This window comes from Phasianus colchicus, chromosome 1 (genome assembly GCF_987193195.1).
Source record: "Phasianus colchicus chromosome 1, bPhaCol1.hap1.1, whole genome shotgun sequence".
NCBI lineage: Eukaryota > Metazoa > Chordata > Aves > Galliformes > Phasianidae > Phasianus > Phasianus colchicus.
Window position 1 is genome coordinate 9,474,116 of NC_143436.1, and position 19,366 is coordinate 9,493,481.

The 19,366-nt window shown below is 38.3% G+C and overlaps 1 protein-coding gene across 9 annotated transcripts in view; it reads left to right on the forward strand.

The window, feature by feature from the left end:
* Positions 1–19,366, forward strand: part of SEMA3D (semaphorin 3D) — a 140,417-nt gene that overhangs the window by 71,320 nt on the left and 49,731 nt on the right. For all 9 annotated transcript variants that reach the window (XM_090135189.1, XM_031591040.2, XM_090135201.1 and 6 more), the window contains 5 exons: positions 1,461–1,523; positions 3,217–3,336; positions 7,426–7,519; positions 10,715–10,843; positions 18,753–18,895. In XM_090135189.1, the coding sequence (XP_089991315.1) occupies positions 1,461–1,523; positions 3,217–3,336; positions 7,426–7,519; positions 10,715–10,843; positions 18,753–18,895 (549 nt within the window). The remainder of the gene's footprint in view (positions 1–1,460; positions 1,524–3,216; positions 3,337–7,425; positions 7,520–10,714; positions 10,844–18,752; positions 18,896–19,366) is intronic.

A 19,366-nucleotide genomic window follows, 5' to 3' on the forward strand; every position in this document is an offset into this window, starting at 1 on the left:
ATTTCCTTGCAGAAAACCATCACATCCATTTTCATTTCATGAAAAGAGAAGAGAAAGGAATGAAATAAAAAGAGTGCTCTAATATTGAGAAGAACACTCTGTATCTGGAATTGTGACAACACCATTGGATATAGGACACTCTTTAGCATCCTAGGGTGTGAACCTGTGTATGGGGCAAGGCACATCTTAAAAGGTGTCAACAGCTGGATGAACCTAAGGGAATGTTATAGATGCTAATTCTTCTTGCCTGTTTTTGAGTTACACATCTTTACTGAAAGACAATTTCACATGCCTTTTATCTTTAATCATTGTTTTTAATCTTATCTGTAATCTCTAAGCTTTATTCATATGACATTATTTAAAATTTTAGAAAGTATTTGTAGGTTAAGAGTAAAAAGGGATCTCTGACTACTAGTAATCTGCATATTGGTTTCTGGAACTTGGAACAGTTTCCTAACCAATATTTGATCAAAAAGTACTGTGATTTGTTTTTAATCATAAGGACTGGCTGTACCTTTCTTTTGTCAAAATAAGCAGGAGAAAAAAAAAAAGAAAACCCATCCATGCTCAGCATGATGCTTCTGGAAGAATTTATAATTAATTTATCTTTTGAATTTAATAGAATCTGAAAAATAATAATAACCAATTTTTACTGCTTAATTGAAATCAGTGAACCAGAACCTTAGCAGTTGTTCTTTGACATTTCTTCACTAATATCATTGAGGTTACAGTAACTGACAGTGATTTGTCATCTGGCTCCATCATTGACACTAAAAACTAATTTACAGAATTGTACAGATGAAAGAAGAAAGAAAGGTAGTAATATTTTATACTGAAAATTATGTAAGGTATATGATTTTTTTTTAAGCTTATATATGCCATTTTCAAAATCTGTATGCTTTAGTCAGTATACTTGGTTATTGTTGAAAAGTAATATTTTTGTGTGCGATTAATTTCTGTCATGCACTCTGTTCTGAGAATTTCCCTTCACCTACCTTTAGTTTTTCAAACAAAACCTCTTTTCATTTGGACACTGGTAATAACAGCGAGCAGTTTTTCTAAGATTCCTTTGCCGTTTAACTGGACCAAATTCATTACAAATTGAATTGCCTAGTTCTTCAGTCAGTTCAATTTCTAGATGTTTTGTGTCATCTTATCTTTGAGAAAAGCGTGCTATTCATAATACTTACAAGGTGTTCTAGCTGGATTAACTGAGTACTTATTAAAATTAGATATGCACAATGAAGAAATGAACAAAGAACAAGGAGTTTGCTTTAAAGCCTTGATCCTTGTGATGGAAGACTGCTTTCAAAGCCAGGTTCACTTCTACTCATATGTAAATTTCTTCAACATGTATAAGTATGTTTTAACTGTTCTTTCGAGGAGGTAGTTAAAATATAAGTAGTCACAGGACTATTTATATTATTCATAATCTTTGTCTTATTTAAACTATCTTCCAGATTTACTGGCCTGCAGCAAAAGAAAAGTTGGAATTATGCAAACTAGCTGGGAAAGATGCCCATGTAAGTATAGTCTCCATATTTTTGTTATTGTTGGTAATATTGCACATCTGTATATTTGTTTCTAAATGCACTAAATCCGTTAGTAAGTTTTTGGTTTTTTTCCTGAGCTAATTGGAAAAAAAAAAAAAAGGGGGGGGGGGGGGGGGGAGGGGAGTCATTTAAAAATCATGATATCTTTAAATGTTAATCCTTCTAGAAAAATATTCACTATTAAAAACAGCAAGTGTTTTACCCATCCTTGTATATAATGAAGTCAACTGAGAGATGAATGGATGTTCTGACTTTCACTGTGGGAAATATTTTTCTTGTGAAAATCCTTTCCTTCTCATTGAACTGGTCTTTTCTTGGAAATATCCTGAATGTAACTCCGTTATAATTGATTAATGAAACAGAGTAGCAACGGACATTACAAATTAACTTAATTTGCAGACAACTGAGGTTAAGGTTAAAATAAAACCTCAGACCTAATAGCTTTGAAACCACAAATCTTAAAGAAATCTCTGTGTACATAAGGTACATGCATATATACAATAAAACTTTCATATCTTCTTTACATAGTGCAGATTACATCGTGTCTAGAGTCCACCATAAATGTAAACATTTATTGGCTGTATAATAAAATTTCTTCCTTTTCTCTCCACAAATCTTGTGTTTTCTGTCGAGCTGTCTGTTACCAAGGTGGAGTCCAGTTCAAAATACTCTCTCTCCTCTTGTCTGAGGAATTTAAACTTTTTATCCTAACTTATTGCCACTATTATCTTTACAGCAGACAAGGACTAAACAACACCTCTGCTGAGCACTGGGAAAGTTCTGATACTGGTCTCTATGGAGAATTTGTGCTGATATATTTCTGTACCTAAACAAAAGGAAAAAGACCAGAGGAGGGAATATTTGTTTTTGGCATACATCATAACTCTCTCCTTTTTGCTTCCTGCACTGCTTCTGCAGCTTGCCTCTCACTTAGGTGCAGGATGGTTGCTTGGACCTATGCATAGCTTGTGTATATCCTCCTAAATACCTTGTCATATCTGTTTATATTTCTTCAGTTTTGGGGAAGCCTACAACAGGCCTTCATAATCAACCAACACAACACCCTTACAGCATATGGCAGCCATTTGGACTGCTTACTGGCTACAACCAAGTCCACTTAAGGCCAGGACTGGCCTGAGTTTCCTGAAGGATTCAAATAGAAGTGACCAGCAGGATGTGGTTGGTGCAGAGAGAGGTCACTCACACAAAACATCCTGCTGGAAGTATGTTGAAGCCCTTCTTATTGCCACAGAGCTTTCTATCATGTAATCTTTGGTGTTAAAGCTTGTGCAGAACCCTCAATCAGGAGTAAAGGCAGGAGGATTTGTAGGCAGACAAATCCGGAGGCTATCCAACTGGGACTGGGAATGTGTCTACAGCATTAGCTGAGCAGACGTCGACCAATCTGCACTGTTACCACGTAGCTCCTCGTGACTGTAAGCATTACAAAAGAAGGGTCTTGCAAGTCTGATTGATGAGCTGCCTGATACACAGCCACTGTGAAATTTTAACCATCACAACTTTGAACTGTTTAGTAAACAATCACTACTACAGTAGTTTTAAGTTTAAATACAAGGATCCTAAGGCTAAAACATAGCACAAGACTGTGAAAGTAAAAAATAAACATGAAAATTAACGTTTCTCTCTTTTCTCTTTGCAACAGACAGAATGTGCCAATTTTATTAGGGTCCTTCAGCCCTACAACCGAACGCATGTTTATGTCTGTGGCACAGGAGCATTTCACCCTCTCTGTGGATACATTGAACTTGGCACTCACAAAGAGGTAATTTAATTTTCTCACTACTCTGATACGTCAAGGGGTAACCTTTGTCTAGCATTCATTATAGATTGGAAAATACCATGCGAGTGTGTAAAAAATGAACTGACAGCAGCTTGCGTAAATAACAGAGTAAATGGTGGATTTTGCAGGTCAGACAGGAACTTGTGTTCTCACATTCGATATGTGCATATCGCTTTTGAACAAAGCACTTTCCTTGGTAAGGCTTAATACAGAGAGTTCGTCAGAATGACACTTCCACATGATTAAGTAAGTGAGGAGCACATTTAACCCAGATGTCCTTCTTTCTTGTAAGTCATTTCCGCATATACTTTCTGCTTACATACACACACACACAGAGTTCAAGATGACATTCGTTGTTCTATCTATTAATGTACACATATCTCCTCTTCCTCAGGGATGGCTTCCTATTCCTTGTGCACAAGAATAATTCAGAGTTTGTAAATGGTCTCTAACTCTAAGCTGAAGGGTGGCATCTCAGGCCTTTGCAGATGGTTTGCAGCCCTGTCGTTAAGTGCTGGGTGTCCTTGGACACTAGTGTTGAATTCCTGCATTGAAGTTAGCAGCTGATTGGTCTTCATTTGCTGGTGACAAAGAAATCTCCATCCTAAGTGGTAAATGTTTGAGATGTAACCCCCACAACAGAAGCATTTTGGTGTTGTGTCAAGCAGCCACTTAGTACACAAGTCTCTTTTTAACTCCTATATGTATAACACTTTGGTTATATTTATAACATTGGCTCTGCTCTTAGACAGTGTCTGGTGACCTGTCTGATTATTTGCCTGTACTGAAGGCTTCTTGCACTGCTGTAGAAATAGCTTTCCCTTTTCCTTGGATCTAAGTGAAATTATAGAATATAAAAAGTGAGTTGTAATGATATGTTATTAAATGCAATAACCTCAAATATGTATGTATTGGATTTATGCTGATGTACAAAATCAATGGCAAATGCTTACAGAAGAGAAAAGAAAGGGGAGGGCGGGAGGCGGTGGAGGCAGGGGAGAGGGAGAGGATAAAGGTTTTATTAACTCTTGTCCTATGTGGGACCCATGCAATCTGTGAGTTGGTTGACCAGAGGATGCTGAAGTTAAAGAGCTGCCTGAAATATGCATGATGGTACTCTTTCCCTAATAAGCTGTTGATACTCCTGATACTGTTTGGAACAGGCTGTACAGTTGGGCTTGCAAAGAAACAACTTAGTCTTCTTTGCTTCATTTCTTTGATTACTCCAGTTGAAACAACTGAAGCTTTACATCTTTTGTATCATGCTCATTCCTCAGCTTGAATGATTAAGTCCACAGATGAACTGAGCAGAACAACTCTCAGCAAGAGTGTAAGGTTCTGGTTTACCTCTCGGTCATTAGTGAGCTCTCCCATTGTAACTTCATTTGTGACGGTTGTTCTCATCAGACATTATAAAATTATGGATTTCGCCTGATTGTTCAGCCTGGCAGTCAATCTAGACAAGGGGGTCTGTCTCAGTTAGATATGACCAATTACCTTATGAGAGGAAATGGAAGAAGAAACCTCATATTGTATTTCCTAATCCCCTAACTGTCTCCCAGTTCTGCCTGTCCTGCACTCACTGGTTGCTCAGCTGCAGCGGTGAGCTGTTCAGTGTTCATCACTACTCACAACTCTTCTGCTGGTGCATCTTTTCTGCAACATCCTACTGAAACAGTGACTTTGAATGGCATCAGATGTGTTTTCCCTTTCCTCCTTGGATTCCAAACACCAATATAGCCACTGCCTGTCCAGATAAATGTGACATAGCAGGAGAGTCCTGAGTCCTCTTTTCTTGAAACCCACTGACTTGAATTTGAAAGGCAGGTGGAGAAGTCTCCTGGTTGTAGGAACTGAAGCCGGAAATCCTGTGTGGAAATTCAAAGATCTCCTGTTGCAGATCTGTTATTTTAGATTTTTTTAAGCTCTGATTTGTAAGAATGGATAATGGATTTTTGGTAATTAGCAACCTCTCTAGGAAGCTGTGGGATGCTTGGGAGAGCCAGAGCCTGAGATAGTCTCACAGGGCTTTGAAAGCAGGCAGCACCCTGCTGACCTCTGAAAGCTGCTGGAGGATCTGCCCAGTGCCCTGCTGGTTGCTGCCAATGCTGCAGAAGCAGACAGGAAAGGAGTGTGGATCAGGTGACTCAAAACCGCAGCTCACACTGCTTTTGTAGCCATAGAAATCTCTTACAGGATCACACAATTAAAGGGGATTAAAGTCCTAGCCTCGCTAGTGCTGAAGTCACTGCCAAAACTTCTCTTGGCTGGTGAAGAAGAGGCTTGGCCCAGCTGGTGCTCTTAGCCACAGGTCTCCAAGGGATGCTCTTTTCTTTGAAATCTTTGTCCAGACTGAAAGCAGGAGGTTAACTGTGTGAATATGTGGTTGTGTCCATTAATTGGTCTGGTTGAAGTCTGGAGTGTTTGATGGTGGTCTACAGAGTCCTCAGTCTCTTGAGTATTCCTGGACATAGGAACAGCTTCTTGGCATGTGTTATACCACAAAGGTTCTCTGAGCAGATCAGGGCTGCATTTCTTAGAAGAAATGAGAATGGGACAACAATATTCTATTGTCAGTAAAACAATGCTGAGTTTTTAATTTAGTGTTGTCCTTATGAACCCATCTAAGTAGCCTGAGAATTTGGTTTACCCGATATCTCAGATGTTTGAGAGGATAACAAGAGTTCTTGCCTAACTATTAAATTCTGCTTCATAGCAACCAGAATTGCTGCAGGAAATTGAATTTATCTCCACTGATTGGAATTGATTTTTTTTTTTTTCCTCTTAAGCAAGGATCTTAATTATTCAGTATTCTAGCCTCTTGTCTTCTGAGTCTATGGGGTTTAGAAGACATCTCAATGAAATAGCAATGTTTGGTTATTTATAGTCTGGTGTATGCTTAGCATAAATTGAATAATCGTGTTGTGAAGTCTAATTCTATGTGAATCTCTTTGGACATAGTTAGCTGTCATTTGCACTCTTCAGTTCTCTTGCAAGGCAAAGTTATAGAAACAATTCACTATAGAAACAAAGTCACTTCACCCTCTTTTACATAATGTTTTAAATCATAGATATTTCTTTTTAACTAACTTCAAAAGCTGTGCCTCTGCAGTAAACATTAAACCAATAATGATTTGATGCCTGAGTGCCAGTGGGATTCTGAATGCCACTTTCCATGGGAGAGTACATTAACAACACCTCTGCAGGAAGTCTCCCTTCCCTAATGGCAACATTCTTAAAATAATCTCTCTGTACCTACTAAGACTTTACTCATCCTAATAACCAATTTGCCTTCAGAAGGATACACTGTGGGTTTCAGTTACGTGTGCTTTCAGAAAACTGATGAAAGGAATATGTGAAAATGTCCACTTGGGCTGTTCCAAACTAATAAAACTTCAAAGTAGTGCTTACAAAAATTGAATTAAAAAATGCAAAATTGCCCACTGAAATCATAAGGAATGACTTTTAAGTAATTTATTTCCTTTATCTTCCTCTGTACCCTTGTTCTGTGACCCAAGCAGTGATGGCTGTATTTGAGAACTACAAGGAGGGATTTATTCTAATATCTCTGGTATCGTTAGCCTTGTTAAAAATAACAAGAGAGAGCTGCTCCTATTTAAAGGGACTGAACTGTGTCTGCCATGAACATTATTCAGCAATCCCTGGAGAAATTTAGGAGTCAGCCAGAATCCTTTCTGAGTCTCCTGTTGCAACATAGTCTATCAGCACTTTCCCAAATAGACACTAGTGCCTTTTAAGCACAATCCAGCCTTTACTTTGAATTGAAATGAACAATGCATCTTTTTTTCTTCCTGAAAATTATTATATTTTTTCAAGATTTATTTTTCACTATAGAGTGAGCAAGATACGTAAAAATGATGAGTGAAAAAAAAAAAAATAAATAAATAAAAAATCCAGATGTAAAACAGGAGCGTGAACTGTAAAGATCAACTCTAAAATGACAGCTGTGTGATCTGATACACCTCAACTTCATCTGTTAGCAAAGCAGTTTGTCTGAGTGAGTTTTTCCCTGCAGCCACACCGGGATAATGAATATGTGTTTATTCTCAGGAAACAATATTCAGGCTGGATACTCAGAACTTGGAGTCGGGCAGGTTGAAATGTCCTTTTGATCCTCAGCAGCCATTTGCATCAGTGATGGCAGGTAAGAAACCATCAGAGCAGTTACTGGGGTCAGAGGCTCAGCATATGTCACCAGCAGAGCTGCTCTGACACTGCTTGTGCTTCTGATGCTGGTTTGTGTTCTGGGACCTGGGAGAACCCTTCAGTCTGCTGACACCAAAAGTTGGAAACACATCAACAAAAGCAGAGAAACCTGAGTGACTGTGAAGTCTCTGCCAGCTGAGCAGGGTTTCATCCTCACCCAGTCATTTCTCCTTTAGCAACAAAAAAAGACAAACCAACACATGGACAGACAAAGTTTCAAGTGCTTCTAGGGCTCTTTCTGCAATTATCAATATGTTCTGCCCTTTGAAGTCTGCTGACATCTGCTATTTCCATAAATACATTTTTGAGGCTTCTATTTACTTGAGTAGCCACTTCTGAAGCTGGAAGCCTAGGAACAAGATAGCGCAATCTGCCTGCTGTGTGCATCGCAGCACTGTGTGGTCTGACATTTGGTACCGAGGAATGTCAGCTTGACCTCCGGATTTCAAACCACTATAAGAGCCACTTTTGTCATGGTTTGGTTCATAGCTTTGGACAATTTTCATTTAACTTGTCCGTCAAGCCTATGAATACAAGATAAGAGTGAAGCACCATGACGTTTTCATTTACAACCAAATTGCAGTGGTGACAATGCTTTGAAGTATTGGTCACTGTGTTATAAAAAGAATATGACTAATGTTCAGTCTTTCTTCTCTGATAATAAGATAGATGATTTGTGATTCTGACCCAACAGATGGAGCAGGACTTCCTTTATTAAAAACAATAGATTAAAGTCAGTGCTTATTCTTTTCAGGGACCCCTAGTACTACTTAATGACTGTGAAGTCTATTTTTAAAATGGAATTCTAGAAACTTTATTCTTTTTTTTTTGTCTTAATGCAGTATAGCTCTGTGATTTATTATAGTGTTGGCTAATTCCAGTAGCACACTAGTGCATTGACTTCTCTATTAAGTCTTGGGACATGAAGAAGCTGCTATGCTTTGCTAACTAAAACATAATCTTCAGTATGTAAGAATTTTCAGGCTAGATAAAATTGGTAATTGGGTTGTTTTAACATCCCTTCCTGCACTATGCCTGGTATCAAGTGCTTCACTATACTGTACAAGGAGCACTGTAAAGAGTTACAGGCCTGACCAGAGAATGTATTCTTGACCTATCTTTGGATGATTGCTTTATTTCCTAAAGAGCAGTGTAACTCATGGATAGGATATTGCACTGGGACTCAGGGGAGCTCAGTTCCCATCTCTGTACTGGCAAGAGGAATAGCCTTCGTAGTGTTTCTCTCTACCTGCTTTTATTTATCTGCAAAATAGCAATAAATATTACTTGCATCCTTCAGAAAGCATTTATAATCAGGTATAAATATGAGCTTAATATTGCCCTATATTTCCATTCCTGTAAGTGGTTAATGCAAGTGTTTTCATTCTTTGTAGAAATATCTAATCTGTCTTTGAATTCTACACAGCCTTTTTCCCCAAGTAAAATACAATACTATATTCTATGCCGTTGGAAAACCCAGGCTTTCTAACTGAAAAATCACCTGTTTGTCATCCATCTTCTGTTATAAATTACCGCTCACCAAAACCATTCTGGAAATAACTGGAACATGGACTGGGAGATATCAAAAGCCATGAGAAGTGCTGAAAGCACCTTGTCAGCAGAGCCTGGGCAAGGATGGGCATTTTCTGTTAGTCCTTTGGATTTATCGATCACTGAGTGCCTGTCAGTTAGCAAACACCAATTACTCTGCCCATTCTTCATTATGACAAATGCTATTCTGAACGCACTATTGTTCCTTCACAAAGGCGACATGCTGTCTGAAAGATGTGCTTTCCAGTACTGTCATGGAAATAATACATAAGTAACAGTAATAATGAAGCAAAAAGAAAGCTGACGGATCTTTTTTGTGGGTCAGTGGTTGTGGTTTTTTGCTTAGTTTTGTTTTCTTTTTGTCTTATTTTTTAAGCATGTTTAGATCTTTTGCAAATGAAACCACACAATATTTATGATTTATATTGAATGGTATTTATTCAGAGTTCACTCTCAACAAAGGACTTCTCACTGAAATATCTTGTGAAATGTTTTCACTCAGAACATCAGAAAACCTGGAAAAGTATTTTTATGTATCATGCAGCATTTTATATGATTATTATTTATGAATATGGACCTTCTTTATTTTTTCAAACTGAAGAAATTTCTTATTGCAAGCCATTAAACAAAAACAAAGCTCCCCTACCTGGTAAAGCTATCTTGTCATTTTTACAGAAAAAGAAAAAAAGAGAATTGTAAAATGCACAGTACAGTTAATTTCACAACAATACTATTTCTTTGCTTCTTTTTAGAAAAAAATACTGAGGTTCGAAGGAAAGAAAATATTGTGCAATTCTTACATTTGTGTAGTTTTACAGTCCTCAAAAAGATGTCAGAAAAATAAATAGTAACTGCAGTTGTAGCAAACACCCTGTGCAGTATTATAAATACTATTTCCTTGTGAGACAGTTTCTGGCTGCCTTATTCAAGCAAGACGTCTCATTTATTTTAGTGGAACAACTCACTGTGTTAAAATGATCAAAATTTGTGTCTATAGCCATATTCCTACCATTAACATGCTACATAGTTGAGAAGAATTCCCCTAGTGCCTAAATTCCTCTTTGTGAATGAAGTGTTGGGCAGAGATCCCTGCTCCAGGAAATTGCCAACTATGAAGTTCCTATAGTGGAGCATCCATCAAATTCCCAGTTCAAGCCCAGGAGTAGCCAAGCCACGTGTGGTGGGACAAGGGTGGGACAAAGGCTAGCTTGAATCGGTAGATTGTTGTGTCTGCATGGTCATGGTCAGTGCCAATGAGCAGGATACTTGGTTTAGGTATGCCATTATGCCCTTAGCTGTGTCCTCATTAAGGCCTGGAGGGATTTGCTTTTCTGGTTGCCTAGAAGATCTGAAAATCAGACATGGACTCCTTAATTTCTCAGGGATACAATTACAAATACTATGTCCATTCAAATGTAAGTAATTTCATAAAACCACAAATCCCAATAAAGTAACAAAAACACTTCAAAGTTTTAAATTAGTTTATAGGCAAATTAGACACAGGTGTTGTTCACCAACAAAATACAAAGTTTTAATTTGTTTACTTTATGTAAGTAATGTAAGTTCACTTTTTCATTTGCAGATGAGTATCTTTATGCTGGAACAGCTTCTGATTTCCTTGGCAAAGACACTGCTCTAACACGTTCCCTGGGCCCTTCTCACGACCACCATTACATCAGAACTGACATTTCTGAACATTACTGGCTTACTGGTAAGATCCCAAACATATGCTGTTGTCATTTGCATTGTCCCTGCTTCTCTGAAGTTAATAGCCCCTTTCTTAAATAAATATATGCCCAGTAAGTATAAATATAGATATTGTATCATGGTATCTTTGGATTATGTAGGCTTTTTTGGAGAAAGCTCAGTGGAACAAAAATGCACTTGAGAAAAGTCAAAGGTGAAAATACTAATTAAGGAAAAAGGAGGAAAGTAGGACCTAATAGTTCTTTCCGTCTTTAATCTATACATCCGTATATAGTCCTGTAATTGGAATACTATCATGACTAAAATGCTTTTATTTCCAGTTTTGTTGGAATAATTTTTTTAAGCTTTTTTTCCGATCACTTGTTCAAAACTGTTCCCTAAAGTATATTGAAATGACAGACTGAAAGTTCAGTGTTTCTAGATAGGAGATTCTTTTTTTATTTTTTTATTTTTATTTTTTCCTTTTTAGAAGGGAAAAATACTCTTTGTTGCCATGAGGGTCATTTTAAAACCACTACAGGCACCCTAAAATAGCTTCCCAAGCAAAACACTGCTTTTCCTTGCCCGTTAAAAACATTCTGAGCTAGTAAACCCTCTAAAAAACTGGCCGCATTTACACCCAGCCAGTCTCAAACCACACACAGAGTAACATGGAAAACTTCGCTCACAGGCTAACCCTGCTCAATTAAAGCATCCCCCTTTTAGCTGTCAACTGTCTTTAAAGATGTGGCAACACTGGCCCTGTTTCAGGCTGCCTGTGTAACTATGGATGCATTGTAAATCCAGGCCTGCTGACCACAGGGTTAAATTGTCTTCCCAGCAGACAACTTCTGAAAGGCGTAATTTTGCCTTTTAACTCTTTGAGACCTCAACAAGAAGAAATGTTCTTATTATTATTTCTCTACTTCTATTTCTCCACCTAAGTTCTTGCCCTATATTTCTGTCTAGTTGTGGCTCCATAACCGCCAGATTTATCCTGAGGGATGAGGAGTAAAGGAAAAGCCACTTCAAATCATTTTACCTGTGCAAATAGATGTAGTCCTGTGGACTGATAAAAGATCTCACACTTGACTCTGCTAACTTTACCTACTTTCATCTCCTGTGCTCTTCAAGTGTATGGCTCAGTACCACTCTTGTCCCACCTCTTCTCTCTCCTCCCTCTCATTTCTAAATATCCCATAGACCAGAACTGATATGTGTGCAGTATGGGTGAGCCAGCATGAGTCCATCCAGCAGGCAGTCGTCTCTAATAATTCTATCTAACATATGATTTTATCACTGGCTGCTTTCTGTTATTTAGTATGGAAAGGCAGTTAGAGTAGCTGCTTTCCTAAGGGATGTTATGATATTCCAGAAATAAAGATTTATTGGGAAGTGCTCATGAGGATCATCTGGTGTTATCATTAGTACAGATCCACCTCAATGAGCATTACAGCAGAATGAAAGAGGGCTCAGTTCCCAGCCCAAAAGAACTTACATTTTAAATATCCAGTTCCAAGCATTTCTTCATGCTATTAGTGTTTCTTCATGAGCAGTTTGAGACCAGGGAAAGTACAAGAACATTGGATAAACTAAAGGACTGAGAACTATTTGTGTTTTAATTTGGAGGCTGAGGTGAAGGTATGCCTTTCTGATAGACTGATTTTTCTTTTCATGTTTCAGAGAAGAGGAAAATCCTAGTGAACTGTTAAGGCAGGCTAGTAACAACAGACAAGGAGAAGACTGAGGTATTCAACAACTTCTTTGCCTCAGTCTTCACTAGTGACTGCTCTACATGCTCTTGTGTGGATATTTCAGAAGGTGGGATCTAGGGGAATGATGCCTCTTGCATTTTAAGTGAAGATCAGGTTTGTGACCTCCTGAGGAACCTGAACATCCATAAATCAATGGCCCTAATGAGATACATTCCAGAGTCCAGAGGGAATTGGCTGATCTAGTTGCCAAGCCACTCTTGATATTTGAAAAGTCGTGGCAGTCAGATGAGCCCCCTGGTGAATTGGTAGTATAGAACCCACTTTTGAGAAGGGTAGAAAAGATGACTGAGGGAACTACCAACCTGTCAGACTCACCTCTGTGTTAGGGAAGATAATGGAGGAGATCCTCCTGGAAGCTATGCTAAGGCACATGAAAGAGAGAGAGGGGTAATGTGGGATAATCAGTGTGTCTTCACCAAGGGAAGGTTCTGCCTAACCAACCTTGTTGTTTTTTATGATAAAGTAACTGCATCAGTGGACAAGGAAAGCGCCACTGATGTCATCTATCTGGGCTTCAGTAAGGCCTTTAAGGTGATCCCTCATAACATCCTTCTCTCCAAATTGAACATATCTGAATCTGATAGGTGGACTGTATGATGGATAAGGAACTGGTTGCAAGATCATAGCCAGAGAATGATGGTCAATGGGTCAATGTCCAGATGGAGATCTGTGACAAGTGGTGTCCTTTGGGGGTTAGTACTGAGACCAGTGCTCTTTAATATCTTCATCAGTGACATTGACAGTGCAATTGAGTGTGCCCTCAGCAAATCTGTGAGTGGCACCAAGCTGTGGGGTGTGGTCAACATGCTCAAGAGACAAGATGCCATTCGGTGAGACCTAGACAGGCTCAAGCAGTGCACCCAGGTGGTCGCATGAGATTCAATAAATCCAAGTGCAAGCTCTTGCGCCTGGATCATGGCAACACCCACTATCTGTACAAGCTGGGAGATGTAAGAGTGGAGCACAGCTCTGCTGAAAAGGACTTTGAGGATGACAAGCTGGACATGAGCCAGCAATGTGCCCTCACAGTCCAGAAAGCCAACTGTATCCTGGGCTGCATCAAAAGAAGCGTGGCCAGCAGGGTGAGGGAGGTGATCCTGCTCCTCTGCTCTGTGCTGGTGAGGCCTCACCTGGACTACTGCATCCTCAGTACAGGAGAGATGTGAACCTGTTGGAGTGCATCCAGAGAAGAGCCACAAAAATGATCCCAGGGATGGAAAACCTCTCCTGTGAGGACAGGCTGGGAGAAAACCGCGGGTGAGGCCTGAAAGAGGCCTTTCAGTATCTAAAGAGGGGCTACAAGAAGGAAGGGGATAAACTCTTTAGCAGGGTCCGTTGTGATAACACAAGGGGAAATTGTTTCAAAATAAAAGGAGAGAGAGACTTACATTGAAATAAGGAAAAAGTTTTATACAGTAATGGTGGTGAGACACTGGAATAGGTTACCCAGAGATGTGGTGGATCCTGTGTTCTTGGGGACGTTCAGGGTCAGGCTGGATCAGGCTCTGAGCAAGCTGATCTAGCTGTGGATGTCCCCATTCACTGAAGGGGAGTTGGACTAGATGACTTTTAAAGGTACTTTCAACTGAAAAGATTTGATGATTCATTCTGTTTTCACTTAAAGTGCTTGAATCTGTGACAGTTTTTTAAGGAGTGTAATATATTCTTATGTCTAGGCTTGAAAAACAGTTTCACTTTAATAGATTGTAATGTCAAAATTATCCTGTGCTGAAGACCCCATATATTCTTCAGGTGTAACCTGTTTCCAGCCATATAAAATCTACAACCACCCTCTGTCTAAAACTTCTTATACACAAACTAGGCAATGTTATACTACAAGGCATGGATATAAATTGGTTGCTTTTAATATTTTAAAATGGTCTTATTTGGAGAAAATGTTGATTGCAATACTAAATGATGGGATCAGTTCTGCAGTAAGCCATAGGGCAGCCAGTTTATTGTGTAGCATTACCAATTTCATACACTTTCTGCTTTCAGCTGGTATTGGTGTAAAGAAAATATTTACTTGATTTTGGTTTTAAAACTTTCACCTCATCTAAATCCTTTTTCGCTAAAAATACCACCCATTGACCAAGCATATGTTAGACCTCCAGGAAAAGTTGTACATACTTGAGTAATTGTACAATTATAAATAAATTATTTCTAGGCATGACTTGTGTTTTACTTAGGATAAGGATAAAATGTGTAAGTTGTTTTTTTTTTTTTTTTTTTTTTTTTTTTCTTTTTTTTTCTTTTTTTTTTCTTTTTTTTTTTTTCCAGTGGGCTGTGGAAGTTTTGCTATAATGCACCTTAATTTTTTAAAAGTTTTGTCTTTATTCCATTTTTGGAAACAAGATTATTCTTTTCTGGGGGAAAGGAGGAAAAGACAAAGCACAAGGGAAAAATGTGTAGGATACCTCCCAGTTCCTTGCAGGGCATCTCTATCTTAACTAATTAAGACATGTCTTAATCTCAGTGACTGAATAGCTTCTCTACAAAGGAGAAAGGGAGGAAGGCAGCTAATCTTTCCCATGACTCATGCTTACACAACTCATAGTCCTGCTCACTGTGGCCCTGAAGGATGCTGCCTCTGCTCAGATTTCATCACGCAGGGCTGGAGAATCTGTTGGCTGGAGAAGCCTGTCCCAGATCTGGGACACTGGGTTAGATGTGTGGGACTGGAGTCCTGCTCTGGAAGGCAAAGCCACCCTCTGGAACTGCATGCCTGCCTCCAGCTGTGACAGCAGGGTACCAGACATAAAGACATCCAGCTGCACATTCCTCTCTCCTTGATATGAAGCTAAAATCTTAGGATGAGTGTTCCTCTGCATTCGTTAATCTTTTTGGGGTTTTGGGGGGAAATCTGTTTGTTTGTTTGCTTGATTGTTGTTATTATTTTTTTTAATTTTATTTCAACTGAATCAACTTTGTCAGGGATGGATACTTGCAGACAGTGACTTCTTTACGTCCTGAGTGCTTTGGCTGGGATTCAGCTCACTGAACTTTACAAAGGCAAAAGCTACATCCCATCTGAGCTCAGCCATTTCCGTTCTTTGCCTGCAATTTACAGAGGTGACATTCACTCCACCTATTGTAGGAATCTGTCCTAAAATAAGATTCTTTATTACCACTTTCCTCCTTTTCCCTTTCTGTTCTTCCCTGAGAGTGAAGTTGGATGAGTTTAGGTTAGAAGTTTGGCTTATAGAGGGTTAAAGGAAAATAAGGTGAGCACTGTCCTTTGTGTCTTATAATGCCCTGTACTTCTGGCAGCCCAGCTGCAAAGAGCTGCTGCAGAAAGTCTCCAACTGTTCTAAGTATCTTTTCCCATTCTTTATGTTCTGGGATTTGCTGCTCATTTGCTGTCCTCTCTTTCCAGACCTAAGGAATCTTCTCTGGAGGTATTATTAAAGTGCTGTCTAAAACTATTGCTAATGTTAGAAAGGTGAAATAGCAGGCAGATAACTCAAAGCAAATGGAATCAGCCCTGGGGAACAGCCATAAAGGACCAGGTGTAGCAGCTATTCCCACTAGGCCACAGGAGCATATTTAAAGGGCATGAATAACACCTGAATTTATGGTAGCTTCTTTCTAAAAGCTCCTGATGCCTTTAATACCCTCTTTGGTTACATACTGTCTAGCCATGAAATTAATATGCAGGAAAACTGTCTATTGAAGTAATTAAAAAGAGACAGTGGTGTATACAGGAAAACAAATACTGATTTAAAATGATCATCATATAATTTGTTTCCCATGCAAAGAATCCAAAAACCTAATTCACAATTGATTTAAACTTGCTTGTCTATGTTATATGGACAGATTACAAGAGATGAGACAAAGATGTCAATTGCAGAACGTAATGTGCTTTTCAGTTCATGATCTCTTTTATTAAATTGTTTTCAATCTCTTTCTCTTCATATCTTTTACAGTATATTTTTGTTTGGATTTTACTTTCAACATCAGTGTTCTCCATTGTGATTTAAAATCATTAAATATTTGTGTTCCTTTAATTTGTTAGAGATTCTTCTAAATCTGTTCCAGGAATTGGTATTGAGACATTTGTTTTTGCATTTGGCATGCCAAGTAAAGCAGTGAACTTTTTTTTTTTTTTTTCCTTAAAAAACATATATACAGGGTTTTATTCCATGAATGAAGATTAAAAACATCATCAACAACAACAACAACAAAAACTATGTGAAATTCAAATGAATGCTGCAGTAGTATTTCACAGGTTTTTATATTAAATGGTTATTTAAACTAACTGCATAGTTTAGAAACCTTATTGGAAGTGTATTTATTGTATTTTTTCATACTTAGAGATCTAATCTTCAAAGTAGCTTTAAAGACCCCGAGGAGTAATTGAATATTTGCTTTAGGCTCATTTTGAAATCCTCACTTAAATTTATAGGGCCTGATGCCTCCATCATTTCATTTTTCTGCTGGCGCCATTCTATATTGTCAGAATGTTTTAAAATGGAAGCAGCATTGTGGCTGTTCTGACTCATAAATTTACTCTTCTATTATGAAGGTACATATTCAGCACTTAAACACATCACATTTTGTCACAAATCTTTGCAGACTTGAATCAATGACCCTATTTTTGTCCTGCGTGTACCATAGTGTATATTGTGTAAACTCCTTAAAGCTAATATGAAGAGGTAATAATTAGAAAAAGGGTAAAAGCATAAAAATAGAATAAAAGATGATAATAGTACTCCCCACAAATCACCAATGTGTTCTGTTTGCTCTACTATCTTACTCAATCCTCCTTACTGCTTTCTATTGCAGCCTTCCCACTTATAAGGGATTTTACATTATTGCCAAAAGAATGTATTTTGGAGTCAAGGGTCTCTTTGTACTGTATTTGCATAGCCACTTCTATTTAAAGAAAAACATAATTGATCCAAGGGCCCTCAAAAGAGCTCATGTATTGTAGCACGCTAGGGAATGTCTTAAAAGTAATTTCCCCAACTATTGGCATGACTTAAGCCACACAGTGTGGTTGCCTGCTCTGCTGTAGTGTATGGGACCAATGGAATTTGTTTAATTTCTGATTTTAGTGCAGAATAACAAGTAAAAAAAAAAACAAAAAACAAAAAACAAAACAAAACAAAAACAACAACAAAAAACACTGAGCAAGGACTGGAGTTCACAAATGAGAGCTAAGTAAGATAGTGAAGAATATGGGTGAAAGTCTAGGCCCAATAATGACACCTATGAGATGCAGGCCGAAATAGCCAGTCTCACTTTGGTTGAGATTAGAAGTAATATAACTGCCTAGCATTCCTTGCAAAAAGTGGATTTAAATGGCCCAAACAGAATATCATAGAATCACAGGATGGCTGATGTTGGCAGAGATCTCTGGGTCCACGTGATCGAATCCCTGCTAAAACAGGGATACCCAGATCAGGATGCCCAGGGCCACATCCAGGCAGCTTTTGGAGATCTCCAAGAAGAGTCCACTGCCTCCCCCAGCAACCCTTTCCCAAGTTGCTATAGCCTTTGTGTGTTGATGCAAAACAAGGAGTTATCTCCTTAAGACTGATCAGTGAGTTGTGGAGTTTTCTGTGTTATTCTGGGAATCCCAGCAAGATACTGTGTTGAATTTTGTAGATGTAGTCAGTAAGATTGTTTAAAAACAGGTATGTGGGAAATTTTTAAATTTGGAAATCTGTTGTTTATATTTGAATTTTTCATCCTGTGGTCAGAGTTCTTTGAATCATTTGCAAGCTATTTCTAGTAAACAGTACTGTATTTCTGTACTCATAACTGCTTCAATGTGTAGTGAAATTAACTGAAACTCTACCATGCAGTTTGGGAAAAAACACTTAAGTTGATGTTGATGACAAGAGCATTAAGGCAGATATTTGCAGTCACTGCACTGAAAGTCATCTTATTTTCAAAGAGGGAGCAATGGCCGATGCTATATATTTATGTAAGTAGTAGTAAACAATATACACAAAAATATCAGACTAAGAGTAAATACTTCATGATCCATAGTGATTTTCTCTCAGTTAGTGGCAAACTTGCCACCGTGTGTCTATATAAGGATGTTTTTTATTTCAATGGAAAATGCAGCCTAAATGTAGATACTGAAGAAGAATTTTAGTATGAAGACTTTTCATCACATTTTTTAAATCCTTTCTTTTTTGGAAATTCCAGGAGCAAAATTCATTGCAACTTTTCCCATCCCGGACACCTATAATCCAGATGATGACAAAATCTACTTCTTTTTCCGAGAAATATCACAAGATAGTAGCACCTCTGACAAGACAATTCTTTCTCGAGTTGGGAGAGTTTGTAAGGTGAGATCTCTGTCTTTTATTCTTTTTAAAATAATGTTCATTATTAGGAAAAGAGTTGGGTTTGAGCCATCCTGGCTGTGTGTATTTTAGAAAAGCTATTATGTTTAAAAATGAAAATCCCGTGTCTAAATGATAGCGTATTGACCTTTGGATGTGCAGCAGTGACCTGCTTTGTTTCATAAGCTTTCAGTAAGAATTGACTTGTTGACATATATACAATGCCAAGGTACTTGGATTTTTGTGAAAAGTGCTCAGTGAATGAAGAGGAATACAAACCCATCCCTTCCACATAGATCAGTACAGCGCATTACTGAGTGCTGAGATCATTCATTTGTTTCTGAGCATTCCTGATAATCAGTTGGGATGGGATTGGCTAAAAAAATACAGTTTCTGAGCTATATCCACACCCACCTGGAGGTTTCCTGCCCTGTGAAGAAGTGTGGTCTTTGACCTGTTTACCAGCAGGGTCCA